Source organism: Sinocyclocheilus anshuiensis, unplaced genomic scaffold, assembly GCF_001515605.1.
Source record: "Sinocyclocheilus anshuiensis isolate Anshui unplaced genomic scaffold, SAMN03320099.WGS_v1.1 scaffold407, whole genome shotgun sequence".
NCBI lineage: Eukaryota > Metazoa > Chordata > Actinopteri > Cypriniformes > Cyprinidae > Sinocyclocheilus > Sinocyclocheilus anshuiensis.
The window spans coordinates 537,243-554,022 of NW_015552593.1; the positions used below are offsets into that span (position 1 = coordinate 537,243).

The 16,780-nt window shown below is 34.4% G+C and overlaps 1 protein-coding gene across 1 annotated transcript in view; it reads left to right on the top strand.

Annotated features, from left to right (window-relative positions):
* pcdh15a (protocadherin-related 15a) overlaps nucleotides 1-16,780 on the top strand; it is a 202,379-nt gene that overhangs the window by 84,868 nt on the left and 100,731 nt on the right. Inside the window, exons 9-12 of the mRNA XM_016456477.1 lie at nucleotides 2,630-2,800; nucleotides 12,999-13,107; nucleotides 13,358-13,470; nucleotides 15,746-15,952. Of these exons, the coding sequence (XP_016311963.1) occupies nucleotides 2,630-2,800; nucleotides 12,999-13,107; nucleotides 13,358-13,470; nucleotides 15,746-15,952 (600 nt within the window). The remainder of the gene's footprint in view (nucleotides 1-2,629; nucleotides 2,801-12,998; nucleotides 13,108-13,357; nucleotides 13,471-15,745; nucleotides 15,953-16,780) is intronic.

Here is a 16,780-nt window from a genome sequence, read left to right on the forward strand (position 1 = left end):
GTATATATATATATATATATATATATATATATATATATATTTATTTATTTATTTATTTATTTATTTATTTTTGATTTTTGCATGTATGTCTTATTTTTTTTCTTATTTAAAAAACTTTTTTTTAGTTCCAGTTTTAACATAGTTGTTTGAGTGGTTTTGTTTAAGAGCACTGGTTGACTTTAGTGCGTTTGAGAGTTTAGATTTGTTTGTGAGTTTGTATTTGAGAGTGCTTGAGCTTGCATTGGAGTGTTTTTAAAGTTTGCGTTTGTGAGGTTACCAGTTTGAATTTATAGCTGCGAGTTTTCGTGTGAAAGTTGTTGAGTTCACGTGTGAGTTTGCATTTGAGAGTTTTTGAGTTTGCATTCAAGGGATTATGAGTTTGAATTGTACTTCTAAGGTTACGTTTGAACGTTTTTGACTTTGTGTATGTATGTTTATTGGTTTGAATTTGCAAGTTTAAGTTTGAGAGTTTTTGAATTTGCATATGCGAGTTTATGGATTTGAATTTGAACTTGTGAGTTTTCATTTGAGAGGTTTTGAATTTGCATTTGTAATTGCGATTTTACATGCGAAATTTGTTCAGTTCAAGTTTGTGAGTTTGTATTTGTCAGTTTTTGAGTTTGAGTTTGAAGGTTTATGAGTTTGAATTTGTTCTTGCGAGTTTAGGTTTTAGAGTTTTTGAACTTGCATTGGTGAGTTTATAGATTTGAATTTGTGAGTTTATGTTCATGAGTTTTTGAAGTTTGAATTTGTACTTGCGAGTTTACATTTGAGAGATTTTAAATTGACGTTTGTTTGCGTATACAAGTTTTTGAGTTTATGTTCAAGAGTTTTTGAGTTCATGTTTGTGAGTTTGCATTTGTACGTTTTTGAGTTTGAATGTTTATGAGTTTGAATTTGTAATTTGTACTTGTATTGAGTTTGTTTGAGAGTTTTTGAATATACATTGGTGAGTCTATTGCTTAGAATTTGAGAGTTTATGTTTTTGAATTTATACTTGCGAGTTTACATTTGAGTTTTTAAATTCATGTTTGTAATTTTGTGTTTACAAGTTTTGAGTTTATGTTCGAGAGTTAAGTTCCTGTTTGTGAGTTTGCATTTGATGGTTTATGAGTTGGAATCTTTACTTCTGACTTTTTCGTTTTATGTTTCTGAGTTTAAAAGTTTGAATTTATACTTGCAAGTTTACATTTGAGAGTTCCTGAATTTGCATTTGTGAGTTTATGGGTTTGAATTTGTATTTGCAAGTATATGTTTGAAAGATTTTGGGTTTGCATTTGTGAGTTTATAAATTAGAAATTGTACTTGTGAGATTACATGCAAGAGTTTTTGCATTTGGAAGTTTTTGACTTTGATTTTGAGGGTGAATGAGTTTGAAATTGTGTTTATGATTACTGTGCATAACACTTACAAGTTTGACAAGTTCACCTGCCTTGAAACAACACCTGGAGCCATTGCTATAAATGCAGCTTAAAAGCTATGACTTAGTACAACTTCCATTGTTTTACTATAAACACTGTTTTTGATGTTGTTCATATGTTGTTTATCAACCTTAACTTGTTTATATTGCACATTATTGCTTTAAGTTCAAACCAACCCTAACAATGTGCATATACTTGTGCTAGTAATTGAAGGCTTACTTATCTGATCCCTGTAAGGAGTGAACCATGAGCTGTAAGTCACTTCGGATAAAGATGTCTGCTAAATGACTTCTCACTCTGTAACCTTTCCTGTAGATTGCAAAAAATAACCTTGAATTTTGGTCAAGCGTTCTAGGCCTGTTAGGTTTCCAGTTTGCACAATGCACTTTTTAAAATTCCAGGCACCTCCCTATATCTGTCACTGAATAACCGGCATCCTGATTCACTTCCAAATGCATCCCTCCACCCTTACATGAGCTGCATACACAACTAGCTCCAAACCCGTCTCGAACAGCATCCCTATGAGGGTGTCCAGACCCTGGAGGCCGTAAGCATGTTTTCATAGAGCCAAATGGCTCAAGTAAATGCTTTAAATCAAGGCTGCAACAGCTCTCCTTGAAGAAAATGGAATCATTTCAGGATGTAGAAAATGAGGGGATGGATTTGTTACTGTTTTTTTTTTTCTTTTTCTCTCTGAAATCTTTTCGAAGGAAAAATACAGAACAGCAGAGTTGGCTTTGATATGAATAATGCCCCTTTTTATTTAGATCCTGGTTGTTGGAATTTGTTAAGTCAATAATTACAATTTGGAGAATTACATTTAATTACACTACATTTTTTCTTTACCTGTTGGTGTGGATTCATTGCTATTAAATTTCATCTTGAACATCTGACAGTATTTAAGATTTTCTTTGTGGAAAAATACAAAGTTTATAAACGGTCATAAGTTCACAGTATGATATGCAAAAATTGATTTATGCATGATAATTTAACAGTTTTAAAAAACACCTTTTGCTTGTTCTAGCAAAATTAAAAAACATAAATAAGACTTGAGTTGACTTTAGTGTTTAAATATTTAAAAATAAATTAAACTATTGTTCTTTTCCCTCATTCTTCTGTTCTCATTATTGTTGTCTCTCTGTATGCAGATCTGTGAATGTGAATCTAAAGGTCTGTATCTATGGTAACATGCCAGCTTTTTTTTCCAGGACCGGGCTCCGTATCCGGGAACTCGTCGCACAGCAACCACTACTCTAACTCTGGATGTCTCGGATGGAGATGATCTGGGTCCTATGTTCCTCCCGTGTGTTCTGGTCAACAACACACAGGACTGTAACCCCATCACATACCGTGTGGCTATTCCTGAGCTCACTGACCCGGTAAGAACTTGCAGAGAACATCAGAGGTCTTTAAATTTTGAATATTCCCTTCATACATGTATTTTCCAACTGAAAAAACAGGTCCAAACCAGGTAGCTGTAAGTGGATCTAGGACCATCTAAAGATCATGGTTTCTAGCTGGTCCCAGTTGGATATTTAGAAACTATAAACCATATAAAACCAGCTGCCATCTTAAGATTTTACCTGGATTTTCAAGTAAGGATGTTGTCAGAGCCTGTTACTTGCCACAAGCTACAGTCATGATGCTGTATGCAGCATCTGGTATAGCTAGGTACAAAGGCAGGAAGATGTCTTAACTTGACCGAAACACTTCACCTGTGACCCAATGAGCAAGACAGGGTGATCTGAGGTTATGCAGTGGGCAGCCCTGGATAGATGCTTTCTTAGAGAAAGACTTGAGTGCTTGAGAACAAGGTTTGTGCATGAGATTGTGCCTTGAACTATAAAGAAAGAAAGAAACGATGCACTGTATGTGCATTAATAATTCAGCCTCACACAGCAAGGACCCACTCACTGACGGTTTGCTATCATTCAAAAGTTTGGGGTCGGTAAGATTTTTTAAAATGTTTTTGAAAAAAGTATCTTATGCCCATCAAGGCTGTATTTGTTTGATAAAAAAAGTAAAAACAGTTATATTGTGAAATAGTATTGCAAAATAATTTTTTAAAATATATTTTATAGAAATAATTTTAATATGCTGATTTGGTGCTCATTTGTTTCTTAATATTATCAGTGTTAAAAACAGTTATGTTGCTTAATATTTTTGTGGAAACTGTGATACATTTTTTACTTTAAGGAATAGCAAGTTTATAAGGACTACATTTATTTTAATATTTTCAACTTTACTGTCACCTTTGATCCATTTAATGCATCCTTGATGGATAAAATTATGCCTGCTAACCTCAAACCTGTGAATGGTATAAAATGGTATCCTTATTTGGTCCTTCCTGTTTCCATTAGGTTCCCTGCTTAGTTCCTCATTTGTTTCCAGCTGTGTTTAGTTCATTATCCTAATTTCCCTGTGTACTTAAGTCCTAGTCTGTTCAGTTTGTGTTTGTCAGGTCTACTCGTTCTCTACGTGTGTTGGCTCAAGCTTCTATTGTGGCTTATCTCCTGCGTTTCATGATTAAAGACTGTTAAACGTTTCCTCGTGACTCCAGCGTGCTCCCTCAACAGCGTGACGTGACAACTGACGAATGGCACAATTGACTTTTTTTTTTTTTTTTTTTTTTTTTTTAGAAATAGCCTTTGTGCACAGCCAGCCTTGTACTCTTCTGGGTTGTTGTTGCTTAATATTTTTGTGGAAACTGTGATACATTTTTTACTTTAAGGAATAGCAAGTTTATAAGGACTACATTTATTTTAATATTTTCAACTTTACTGTCACCTTTGATCCATTTAATGCATCCTTGATGGATAAAATTATGCCTGCTAACCTCAAACCTGTGAATGGTATAAAATGGTATCCTTATTTGGTCCTTCCTGTTTCCATTAGGTTCCCTGCTTAGTTCCTCATTTGTTTCCAGCTGTGTTTAGTTCATTATCCTAATTTCCCTGTGTACTTAAGTCCTAGTCTGTTCAGTTTGTGTTTGTCAGGTCTACTCGTTCTCTACGTGTGTTGGCTCAAGCTTCTATTGTGGCTTATCTCCTGCGTTTCATGATTAAAGACTGTTAAACGTTTCCTCGTGACTCCAGCGTGCTCCCTCAACAGCGTGACGTGACAACTGACGAATGGCACAATTGACTTTTTTTTTTTTTTTTTTTAAGAGAATCCAATAGTGAACTTTTGGTTATCTTTGTAATAATCATGTCTTGTTCATGGAGACTTGAAGGACATTTTGATGTTTTCAGTGGGCATTGTATGGACAAGCTCAAGAAAAGTGTAAAGCTCAGTATTTGTGTCATTGTGTTGTTGGTGTTTTGTTGACCCTTCACCGGTTAAATGTCAGTCCTTTCATATTTCCCCATCACATACGTTGCTCTACTGACCTGTGCTTGGCTAAAGATGAGACTCATACAGCAGGGGCAGGAAGGGTGAGAAACGAGGGATTTAGATGAGAAAAATAGGTGGCTGATGAAAGTTAGCTGGTACAGATTGAATGAGATCAGGGACAGGGAGTAGAGACAAAGTGGGATGAGACCCTCAATAAAACCACAGGGTTCACCACCCATCAAAGCCAAGATGTGAAGCTTTGATGAAATCAGACCCCAGTTGAAGTGAGCTGCGGTGGGCAGACCTCTGAGGAGATGGATCTTTATGGAACCAAACCACATGGAGATAAAAGGAGAGAGTCCAGCACATACAGCCACGGCTGATCTTTGCTCAGGGGGGACTGCCGCAATTTATGCTAAAAATATTTTCCACTGCAGACGCTGCACTCCCAACGGCTGCCAGTTTCTGCACTGAATAAAAGTGCTGCAGATTTGCTTCATTTCGAGCTGTTTTACTCTCTTTTTTGCATTCTGCTTGCTGCAATTCATGCGTTTTCACAGAGACAATCTCCTTTCGCTTTTCTTTCTGTTCTCTGATTATCTCACAAATTATAAAGGATTAGTGTGTGAGGAAATCCATTTCAGAAATTTGATTTAGATTGGGTGACCCCCTCACAAACACATTTTACATTCATTCTGTTGATCTGCTCTGACAGTGGCTGTGTTTGGAGTAGCATACTTTCTGCAGTAACTGTAAAAAATAAGTGTAATTTTAACTGTAAAATGTTGTAAAAACACTACGGAAAAAAACTGTTAATAGGTTAACAGTAAGTTCCCGTATTATATACAGGGAAAAACTGTAAAATATCTAACCAGACATTTCATGTAATTGTACAGTAAAATGCTGTTCATTTTACAGTTTTTAGAAGTAAAAATAACAAATAAATGTATAATTTACAGTCAAAAACTGTAAACTGATATTCCCAGAATTCCCTGCATGACACTCCACATTTGAAAGTATTTTGTTTAAATAATCATGTTTTTTAATAGTTTTTGTTATTAGTTATGTATATATTTATGTATATTATGTTACATCTTCTGTTGTTTAATGAAAGTTTAATGCATTATTTAAGTATCATGTGTGTTACCATGATGGTGTTTTGTGTTTGCATGAATGACTCTGTGCACCTTCTATATATTAGTATATGCTTCTGCTTGTGGCGAAGCTACTTGTGATGAGCTTTGATTCTTCATGTGGCTTACTCTTTTACCACCTGCATTATTATGGTGGTTGTCAGTATGTTAAAGGTACAAAACAGATTTTAATAGCAGTGTGCATTGTTGATATTTCTGGTTTACATTCAAATTTTCTTGTTTGTAAATTATAGTTTTTGGCCGTAAATGTGTTTACAGTTTTCTGTATTTTTTACAAAATTATTCTGGCAACCACAGCTGCCGAAATTATTTTGTAAAAATTACAGAATTTTTTTTACAGTGTAGGCCTATACTATAGTATGACTAATCTATATGCACATTTTCTGTGCAAACATAAAATACTGGGAAAAAATATATATTCAATTGGATTCTAAGTTAAGTTCAATTGGATTTTTAAGAAGCAAATATCTTCAAATTATCATCAAGGCTGCGTTTATTTGATCAAAAAATAACAGTAAAAACAAAAATATTGTGAAATATTATTACAATTTAAAATAACTGTTTTGCATTTTAATATATATATATTAAAATATAATTTATTCCTGTGATGCAAAGCTGGATTTTCAGCATCATTACTCCAGTCTTCATGATCCTTCAGAAATTATTTTAATATACTGATTTGCTGCTCAAGAAACATTTGTATTATTATCAATGTTGAAAACAGTTGTGCTGCTTAATGTTTATGTGGAAACCTAAGACGAACTTTGATGAATGGAAAGTTCTAAATAACAGCATTTATTTGAAATAGAAATATTTTGCAACATTATAAATGTTACTAAAATTACTGTCACTTCTGACCAATTTAGTGTGTCCTTACTGAATAAAAGTATTAACTGCTATTATTATTATTATTATTAATAATAATCGTACTGACCACAAATTTGAACTGTGGTGTATCTTTATTTGTTTGTTTCTTTGAGATGATAACTCATATCATTAACTAAAGTTAACATAATGATAACGGGGTCATGTGACAGCAATATAGCATGCTACTATTTGAAATAGCTGACTAAGTTCAGGCTGGGTGCACTATGAAACTATTTTAAAAGTGTTATGCTACATTGTAGTCACATTACCTCTCATGTTAAATTGAATTGTGGCATTCAGCTATCTTCTTATACAGTACCGAAAATTCACATGCTACACATGGTACTGCAGGGATTTTAAGAGTAGTATTTTAATAAGTTATTGTAAACACATCCTGTATAAATGCATAATGTGTTCTGTTTCAGATACTATTTTTAAAACAATACTGGCCAGTAGTCAGTGTGTACTGCACAGTATGCAGTAAGCATTATGCTAGTGTTCCATTCCCAACATAGATTCTCTCTCATTTCCTTTGGCAGGAATAGTGGTAATTAATGAGGTCACATATTTCACAATTAGAGCTGGGATATGGTTCGAGAGTCTTTTTCCTGTCTCTAGGCACAGATTAATCGGCCTAATGCCTGCTGGAGGGGGGGGATTATGGGTAGTTTTAAACGTCTCAGGTGGGCAAGAATTCTGATTTACTGTGCTCACATATTTAACATGGAGCGTCTGTATTTACGCTGCCATTTTAATGAAGCACCCATCCCAAAGGAGATGCTTCTTATTATCATATCCGTTAGAGGCCATATTTGTCTGCACGAAATGCACACTCATCTGTAGAGCACAGATTAATACAATCAAGTGTCCCAAGGGCTTTGCTTTTAGCCCAGAGGAAAACAACCCTCAGTGGATGCTCTTTCATAGCTTGAGACTTAATGGAGATCTCAAAGTGTTTTATTTATGTATCAACTTTGTTTCGGATGTTTCTCCTGAAATTTGGAGAAGTAAAAGTAGACACAAGTTGTATCTATAATTGAATGGACTTGAGCTAACAGGAACTAACAATGAACAGCTTTTTTAATAGTTTTTGTTATTAGTTATGTATATTTGGGCTTTATGTTACATCTTCTGTTGTTTAATGAAAGTTTAATGCATTATTTAAGTATCATGTGTGTTACCATGATGGTGTTTTGTGTTTGCATGAATGACTCTGTGCACCTTCTATATATTAGTATATGCTTCTGCTTGTGGCGAAGCTACTTGTGATGAGCTTTGATTCTTCATGTGGCTTACTCTTTTACCACCTGCATTATTATGGTGGTTGTCAGTATGTTAAAGGTACAAAACAGATTTTAATAGCAGTGTGCATTGTTGATATTTCTGGTTTACATTCAAATTTTCTTGTTTGTAAATTATAGTTTTTGGCCGTAAATGTGTTTACAGTTTTCTGTATTTTTTACAAAATTATTCTGGCAACCACAGCTGCCGAAATTATTTTGTAAAAATTACAGAATTTTTTTTACAGTGTAGGCCTATACTATAGTATGACTAATCTATATGCACATTTTCTGTGCAAACATAAAATACTGGGAAAAAATATATATTCAATTGGATTCTAAGTTAAGTTCAATTGGATTTTTAAGAAGCAAATATCTTCAAATTATCATCAAGGCTGCGTTTATTTGATCAAAAAATAACAGTAAAAACAAAAATATTGTGAAATATTATTACAATTTAAAATAACTGTTTTGCATTTTAATATATATATATTAAAATATAATTTATTCCTGTGATGCAAAGCTGGATTTTCAGCATCATTACTCCAGTCTTCATGATCCTTCAGAAATTATTTTAATATACTGATTTGCTGCTCAAGAAACATTTGTATTATTATCAATGTTGAAAACAGTTGTGCTGCTTAATGTTTATGTGGAAACCTAAGACGAACTTTGATGAATGGAAAGTTCTAAATAACAGCATTTATTTGAAATAGAAATATTTTGCAACATTATAAATGTTACTAAAATTACTGTCACTTCTGACCAATTTAGTGTGTCCTTACTGAATAAAAGTATTAACTGCTATTATTATTATTATTATTAATAATAATCGTACTGACCACAAATTTGAACTGTGGTGTATCTTTATTTGTTTGTTTCTTTGAGATGATAACTCATATCATTAACTAAAGTTAACATAATGATAACGGGGTCATGTGACAGCAATATAGCATGCTACTATTTGAAATAGCTGACTAAGTTCAGGCTGGGTGCACTATGAAACTATTTTAAAAGTGTTATGCTACATTGTAGTCACATTACCTCTCATGTTAAATTGAATTGTGGCATTCAGCTATCTTCTTATACAGTACCGAAAATTCACATGCTACACATGGTACTGCAGGGATTTTAAGAGTAGTATTTTAATAAGTTATTGTAAACACATCCTGTATAAATGCATAATGTGTTCTGTTTCAGATACTATTTTTAAAACAATACTGGCCAGTAGTCAGTGTGTACTGCACAGTATGCAGTAAGCATTATGCTAGTGTTCCATTCCCAACATAGATTCTCTCTCATTTCCTTTGGCAGGAATAGTGGTAATTAATGAGGTCACATATTTCACAATTAGAGCTGGGATATGGTTCGAGAGTCTTTTTCCTGTCTCTAGGCACAGATTAATCGGCCTAATGCCTGCTGGAGGGGGGGGATTATGGGTAGTTTTAAACGTCTCAGGTGGGCAAGAATTCTGATTTACTGTGCTCACATATTTAACATGGAGCGTCTGTATTTACGCTGCCATTTTAATGAAGCACCCATCCCAAAGGAGATGCTTCTTATTATCATATCCGTTAGAGGCCATATTTGTCTGCACGAAATGCACACTCATCTGTAGAGCACAGATTAATACAATCAAGTGTCCCAAGGGCTTTGCTTTTAGCCCAGAGGAAAACAACCCTCAGTGGATGCTCTTTCATAGCTTGAGACTTAATGGAGATCTCAAAGTGTTTTATTTATGTATCAACTTTGTTTCGGATGTTTCTCCTGAAATTTGGAGAAGTAAAAGTAGACACAAGTTGTATCTATAATTGAATGGACTTGAGCTAACAGGAACTAACAATGAACAGCTAAACTAACATTAACAAAGATTAATAAATACTGTAACAAATGTGTTGCCCATTGTTACTTATGGTTAGTTAAAGGAATAGTTCACCCAAAAAAATTACATTACTTGCTCATCAATGGATCCTCTGCAGTGAATGGGTGCCGTCAGAATGAGAGTCCAAACAGCTGATAAAAACCTCACAATAATCCACACAACTCCAGTCCATCAATTAATGTCTTGTGAAAAAACTAAAATAATAAAAATCCAAAATATTTCTTTCTCCAGTGAAAAAAATTACATCTCATCTGAATTAGGAGAGATCTCAAATATCTTATTTATATTTATTTAGCCTTATTATTTTTGACAGAGCCATTAGAGAACATATCTATGTATGTTCCCAGTTTCATTCTTTCCATATTATTTCACAGAAATTATGACCTGGTCCTTTGCTGGTGTATCAGGAGAAGTGGTTTCTCTAGCAGTATCTCTACCAATAGTGATTAATGCCCCCCAAAAGTCAGTGTGTGTTATGAGGTATGATGTGTATCTTTTCCTGGGCAACAGTGGAACTCAATAGTTATGTTTAGTCAAAACTAGCAAAGAGTATATATATATAATTATAATTATAAACTACATATAAACAAACAATACTTTCAAAAGATATCTCCCCTGATAAATATTTTATGTAAAAAGTGTGTCAAATAGCACTGGTCTCCAATATATCTAACTCTTCATAAATTATCCCCTCCCACAAACACACACACACACACACACACACACACACCCCACCCCCGGCTAAGACTTTTGTGTTTGACATGATCTCAAGTCACACTTCTTGAGGACACCAACATCTACAGACTGAAACATTTGTAAGCTTGCACAGTTCTGGGAAGAATCCACTTCAACAGCATACACAAACCTGGTAAGACTGATTACTTATATTGTGTAAAACTGACTGGTAAAAAATTTATAGCCTGAATGCACTGTAAGTCGCTTTGGATAAAAGCGTCTGCTAAATGCATAAATTAAATCTCTGTCTGTTTAGCGTGCATGCGCGCAGCAGCGCTCGTTGCTCTCATGTGCCTCGCCCACTCCTGACAGCAAAATGAATATGTTTACGTGACTTTGTGACATGTCAGTTATGCACTGAGGAAAACACAACATCTCAAATGCATTAAACAGCACAGATATATTCGCTGTTTGCCATGTTGGATCGATTTGATCCGTGATCAACATTAAGAGCTGCTTAAGCGTTCACATCAAATTAACCTGACTCATTGAACCTGGATCTAATTAGTGAGATTGCGTGAACTTAAATGGTCGTTTATGAAACCGCTTTAGTCCCGACTGATTTCTTAGCTTATTTCAAGTCAGGTTTTGGACTTTAATCCCCACTTTTCTTAGCGTCTTTTATGAAACAGCCCCCTGATCTCAAGTCACTTCTTGAGGACACCAACATCTACAGACTGAAACATTTGTAAGCTTGCACAGTTCTGGGAAGAATCCACTTCAACAGAATGCACAAACCAGGTAAGATTAATTATTTATATTGTGTAATGCTAATATACTGTATATATAATGTCAAAACTATATTTATACTGTAATTTTTCTCAGATAATGTTTCCTCTTTTCTACAGTATCCTACACACAAGACTGGGTCAACTTATCTTCAGAGATTATAAATGGTAACATACATAAGTTCAGAAGGTTGTTGCAATGTGTTATTATCCATTTTTGTATTGTTTCACCTATCCAATTAAATAGTTTCCTTTACTAAACACATTTTATGTCTTTTAGGTATGCTGCAGGAATTATGATGAGGCTATGAGGAAGAGGTTTTCATAGTTTCACTTCGGAAAGGCCCAGCTGAAACACTCAATCACGGTTGTGGCAAAAAAAAAAAAAGCCAGAGAGACAACAGTAAGTTTCAGAAATTGACATGATGTAACTTCTTAAATAGGCTATTAGCCTGTAAAGATGATTGTCAACATTACTGTTTTGCAGTTGCTGGAGACAAGGTCAACCGAAACAAAAGCACTGCGGAGGACAGAAATGGTTGAGCTCAATGTAAGATGAGGAAGATGTTGATGTGGCTGCACACAGGATCTACAGTGAGGAATGGAGTCTGCTGGGACACTTCATTTCATGTGTTATTTACTGCATTTGTTTGCAATCTTTAATTCAGAGTAGATGTTGTATTTTTAAATGCTGAAATTGTTTTCTGACTGTTTTTATGTTTTGGATACTATTTACTATTTTCCCCTAATAAAGACAAACAATCAATTTGCCCACCTGGTCTGCAACCAATCACATCATTCACCTGTAAGGTTTTTGGGAGGGATGTATTCTAAATGTAACCAATAAATTCACTTTCTGTAAGGGTTTTGGGTGGGATAAATAACAAGTTTACCAATGAAATTACTTTTGACTAAAGTCTGTGTGCTCAGTGGCCCAAAAGCTGTCTGGTTTAGGGGTGGGTTTAGTTTCAAATCAACCAATCCAGTTTAACATGAATAACCAAAAGGGGAGGGCACAGTGCCACGAAGGTGTGAACACCCCCTTCATTTAGGGGATTACTTGCCATGGCAACAAATGGCTGTTGCGCTAAAGAATACTTCAGTAACATACATCCGAATTGGTCAGTAATACTCCCAGATTTGTCTGAAAATCTGCGGTGTGTACAGGAGTTTACTGGTCCGTATACAGCTCTTTTTTTATGCAGTGAGAAATATGCACAGATCAATCATTTACACAAGAAAACAGCCCAAAACAGTTCTAAATAAATATGTTTGGATGTAAGAGGACGTCGTGGGATGGACTTTTTCACTGGAGGAAGCGTTATTATGAAATATTGACTTGTATTTTGGGCAGAAGTAATGGTTTGAATCAAAACTCCCTTAACTGATGGACTGGAGTCATGTGTTGGTGCGGAAGTGATGCAGATAGCATAGTTCAGATCATTTGGTCTTGGAAGAATCTGATGAGAAACATTTGAGTCCAGACTAGGGTGAAACAATAGATATAAGATGATTTAAAAATTGCATATTGAATTAATTTAGCCCACTCTAATCTTGTTTGCCCCCTTAGTCATTTATTCCTGTCTTCTTTTTTTCAGAGCAAACTGAACCCTCTGAATGTGACACCTCCCATTCGATCCATCGACCAGGACAGAAACATCCAGCCACCCTCAGACAGACCGGGAATCATGTACTTCATACTGGTTGGTAGGTACTTCAATTCACATATTTTGCAAGTGTTGAAAAATAGATGCACAACTGTACTCTTAACCAATATTTCCATACATTTAAAAGAGAAACTCGGTTCTTTAATGTGTTATTAGGGTTTACAGTAGACTATATAAGTTCAGGTGGGGCATATGGAATTCCCTTTTTTGTATCCAATAGCTTAGTATAAATAATAGCATGAATCATATAATAACACAAGTTTTGTGTCTCTCTCTGTACTGCGTTTCAGGTCAACCTGCTACGTACCTAGAATTATTTTCGCTCAACAGGAGCACAGCTGAGCTGCGGCTGCTGAAGCCTGTGGACAGAGAGCTGTACCAGCGCTTCAATCTCGTTATTAAGGTGATTATATCATCATCAGGTTATCTTCTACAGATGGCTGTAAAGATAAGAGAGGTTCATCTAACACCCTGCTCACCGTTTCCAGAGGCTCTTACATTTAAGCATCATTTTTACAATAGTACTGGCTCAATGCTTTATGACCAAAATAACACCCGGTATTAGCTGCAGTATATTTCTGGAAATATTCTCTTCATTTTACAGCAATAGTATACGAAATTGAACACAGTCTGTATGTATACACTTTCACTTTGGTTTTGTTTAAACACCTAGTGAGCTGTCTATTTAGGAAGCATTTTAAAGCTTTGTAGTTGCTTTCTTGATGCAAAGGATGCCATAAAAGGTACACAGCATTAATTACTGTAAAAATTATTGCAAGGCAGCATCACATATATCATTTTATAGAGAATGTGCTTTCACAGTGCATTCGTGATGAACTTTGCATTTGTCAATACTAAAAAAGATTGACTAAACATACATACTGTTCAAAAGTTTTAGCACTTTTATTCAGCAGGAATGCATTAAATTGATCAGAAGTGAAAGTAACAACATTTATAATGTTTCAAAAGATTTATATTTCAAATAATTCTGTTCTTTTGAAAATGTATCATGGTTTCACAACAATATTAAGCAGCAAAATTGTTTTCAACATTTCTGAAGGATCACATGACACTAAAGACTGAAGTAATGACTGCTGAAAATGTGCATCACAGGAATAAATTACATCTTAAATATATATTCAAATGTAAGACAGTTGTTTTAAATGGTAAAAATATTCAGCAATTTACTGTATTTTTCATCAAATAAATGGAGTGCTGGTGAACATAAGAGACTTTTTTGAAAACATTTCCAACAACCAACTTTTGAACAGTAGTGTAGTTCTGTCTAGTTAACAATATACTATTTTAAAATAGTATATCGTTATCACATCACATCACATCATTAGTTTAGCATTGAAATGAATCAATCATTCCGGTTTCCCATGAGCTTTGTGCAAAGAGCATTATTTGTATGCCACACAGTTTCTGCCTATGTAGAGTGTTACTTGAGATCCCATTTCAGTTAGGATGCAGCCTTTGTATGTGGTAGACACCGAGGCAGCTCACTAGCTTTTGGAATAGAACTTTGTATATTTAATTACATTAAACATGCTGTATCTTCTAATTGAATTGAGCTGGAAGAGAAAGAGCAAGAGAGAGAAACTGAAAAAAGGAATTGAGCACTGGTGTGAAATGATCCTGCTCTGTCATAGATTTGGGTGGAACAACAGTGTAACAGCAGGGGTAATTTAAATGTTTCCTCTGTGAAACGATGCATGACTGTGTTTGCTGTTATGATTTTGTCGTTTCATAATAAGAAAGAACGATATGCTATTCTCAGTTCGTTTCAAGCTTGCTGAAATTCGAGCCCAAATAACAAACAAAGCATTGCCGCTGTCAACATTGTCAGATGTGCGTATGTGTGCATGTTTCAAATGTGTGAAGTGGCTATTGAGTTACTGAGCTGCAGTCTTCAATGGCTTCTTAATGAAATCAGTGATAGACGGGGCTCATAATTGAAATTAAAATATTCAGGGAGATGTATCCTCTTTAATAAACAAAGATCAGTTTGAGCCATTTTGGGTCCATGAATTTTAACTGCTGGACTAATTAGAAATGAGTGAAGATAAATTAAAATCCTTTGATGAATTTGAATTTAATAGAAAAAAAAAAACGTTTTACTTGATTGGCATTATTTACAATACTTTAGACATTACTACAATTTATTTGCACTAGTTTAACTACACTGAAAAATAAAAAGATTTTATATATTTTAATAAAATATAAATAAAGTTTGCACATTTATATTTTATATACATTTACATTAAATCTTAAACTAAAACCATAAACATTTTTCTTAAAATAAACTTTAAGTGAAATAAAATAAAATATATGAAAAATAAACTAAAACCTCAAAATATTAATAAAAATGATCTCAATGATACTTTTATTTACCATTTACCATAATATTTTTTTTCTTCTTATGTACCATGTTGGATATTGTAGCTTGGTAATGTAATTTTTATGTCATTTTACTTAAAGGAATGCCATGTGAATACAATGTTATTTGAATATGTTAATAATTCATTACCATTGTACTGTCATCATGATGATTGAATAGAAATACAGCAGATTATAGTTTGTTTGTAAATTAAAGAGTGTCAGGCAACTGTCAACCATAGGACAACCTTAAGCTTTTCTTTTTAGAGAATTTTAAAAGTTTGTTTGTTCGTGAACAGGCCGAGCAGGATAACGGTCACCCTCTTCCTGCATACGCTGACCTGCAGATTGAAATTCTGGATGAGAACAACCAGGCGCCATATTTCCAGCGTTCCTCGTACCAGGGCTTCATCAGTGAGTCTGCCTCAGTTGGCACCACCATCTCAGGGAGCTCCAACCTCACGGCCCCGCTGGGCATCATCGCACTGGACAATGACATAGAAGAGGTGAGATGTTCTCATCAAAAGTGCCAGGACATTTTCAAAATGTTGCTTCACTCCTTTCTTGGGAATGCAAAGATGCATAAAATCACAGATGGTTTCAGTCTCTCCATATGTTTTATATTGTAGCTGCTGCCAGGGGCCACACCAGTAGGTACCAGAGTGATGTGATGTGTGCCCTCTTTTCTTTTCTTTTCTTTTCTTTTCTTTTCTTTTCTTTTCTTTTCTTTTCTTTTGTATTTATAATATAGTGGTTCAACAAATGCAGTTTTCTTTCCTCCTTTGTTGTGTTTCCTATTAATACATGAAGTTGGGACATGATATATTGAATAGTTTGTCTTTTTTTAGCCAGTAGGCTATAATTTGTCACAGTTGTGAGCCATTGTTTGTGAGGCAGACACTCTCATTCTAAACAGCAATCGATTGCACAAAAATTTGCATGCAAAAAGAGTTAACCGTTATATTTTTCTCTTTTCCTTGAAAAGAGAGACTGTAAATTGTAACCCAATGTTATCCTGGGTTATACATATGTAAATATGCAAAACATATCAATGATTGTGATTTTAATGAGTCTTTAATTGTATAAAAGTACAATTACAACTAGAATTATACTCTTGTTAAAAAAATGTTGATGTATGATAAAAATACCAGCTTTACATAAGTTTGTTTTGGAGTTTTATTTCAAAAATGTATTTTACATACATACACACACACACACACACACACACACACACAGTATATTTATTTTAATTAATCGTATTATATATTATATAAACTAAATTGAATTATACTATCCATATCTATTAGGGGTGTGACGAGATCTCGTGGCACAAG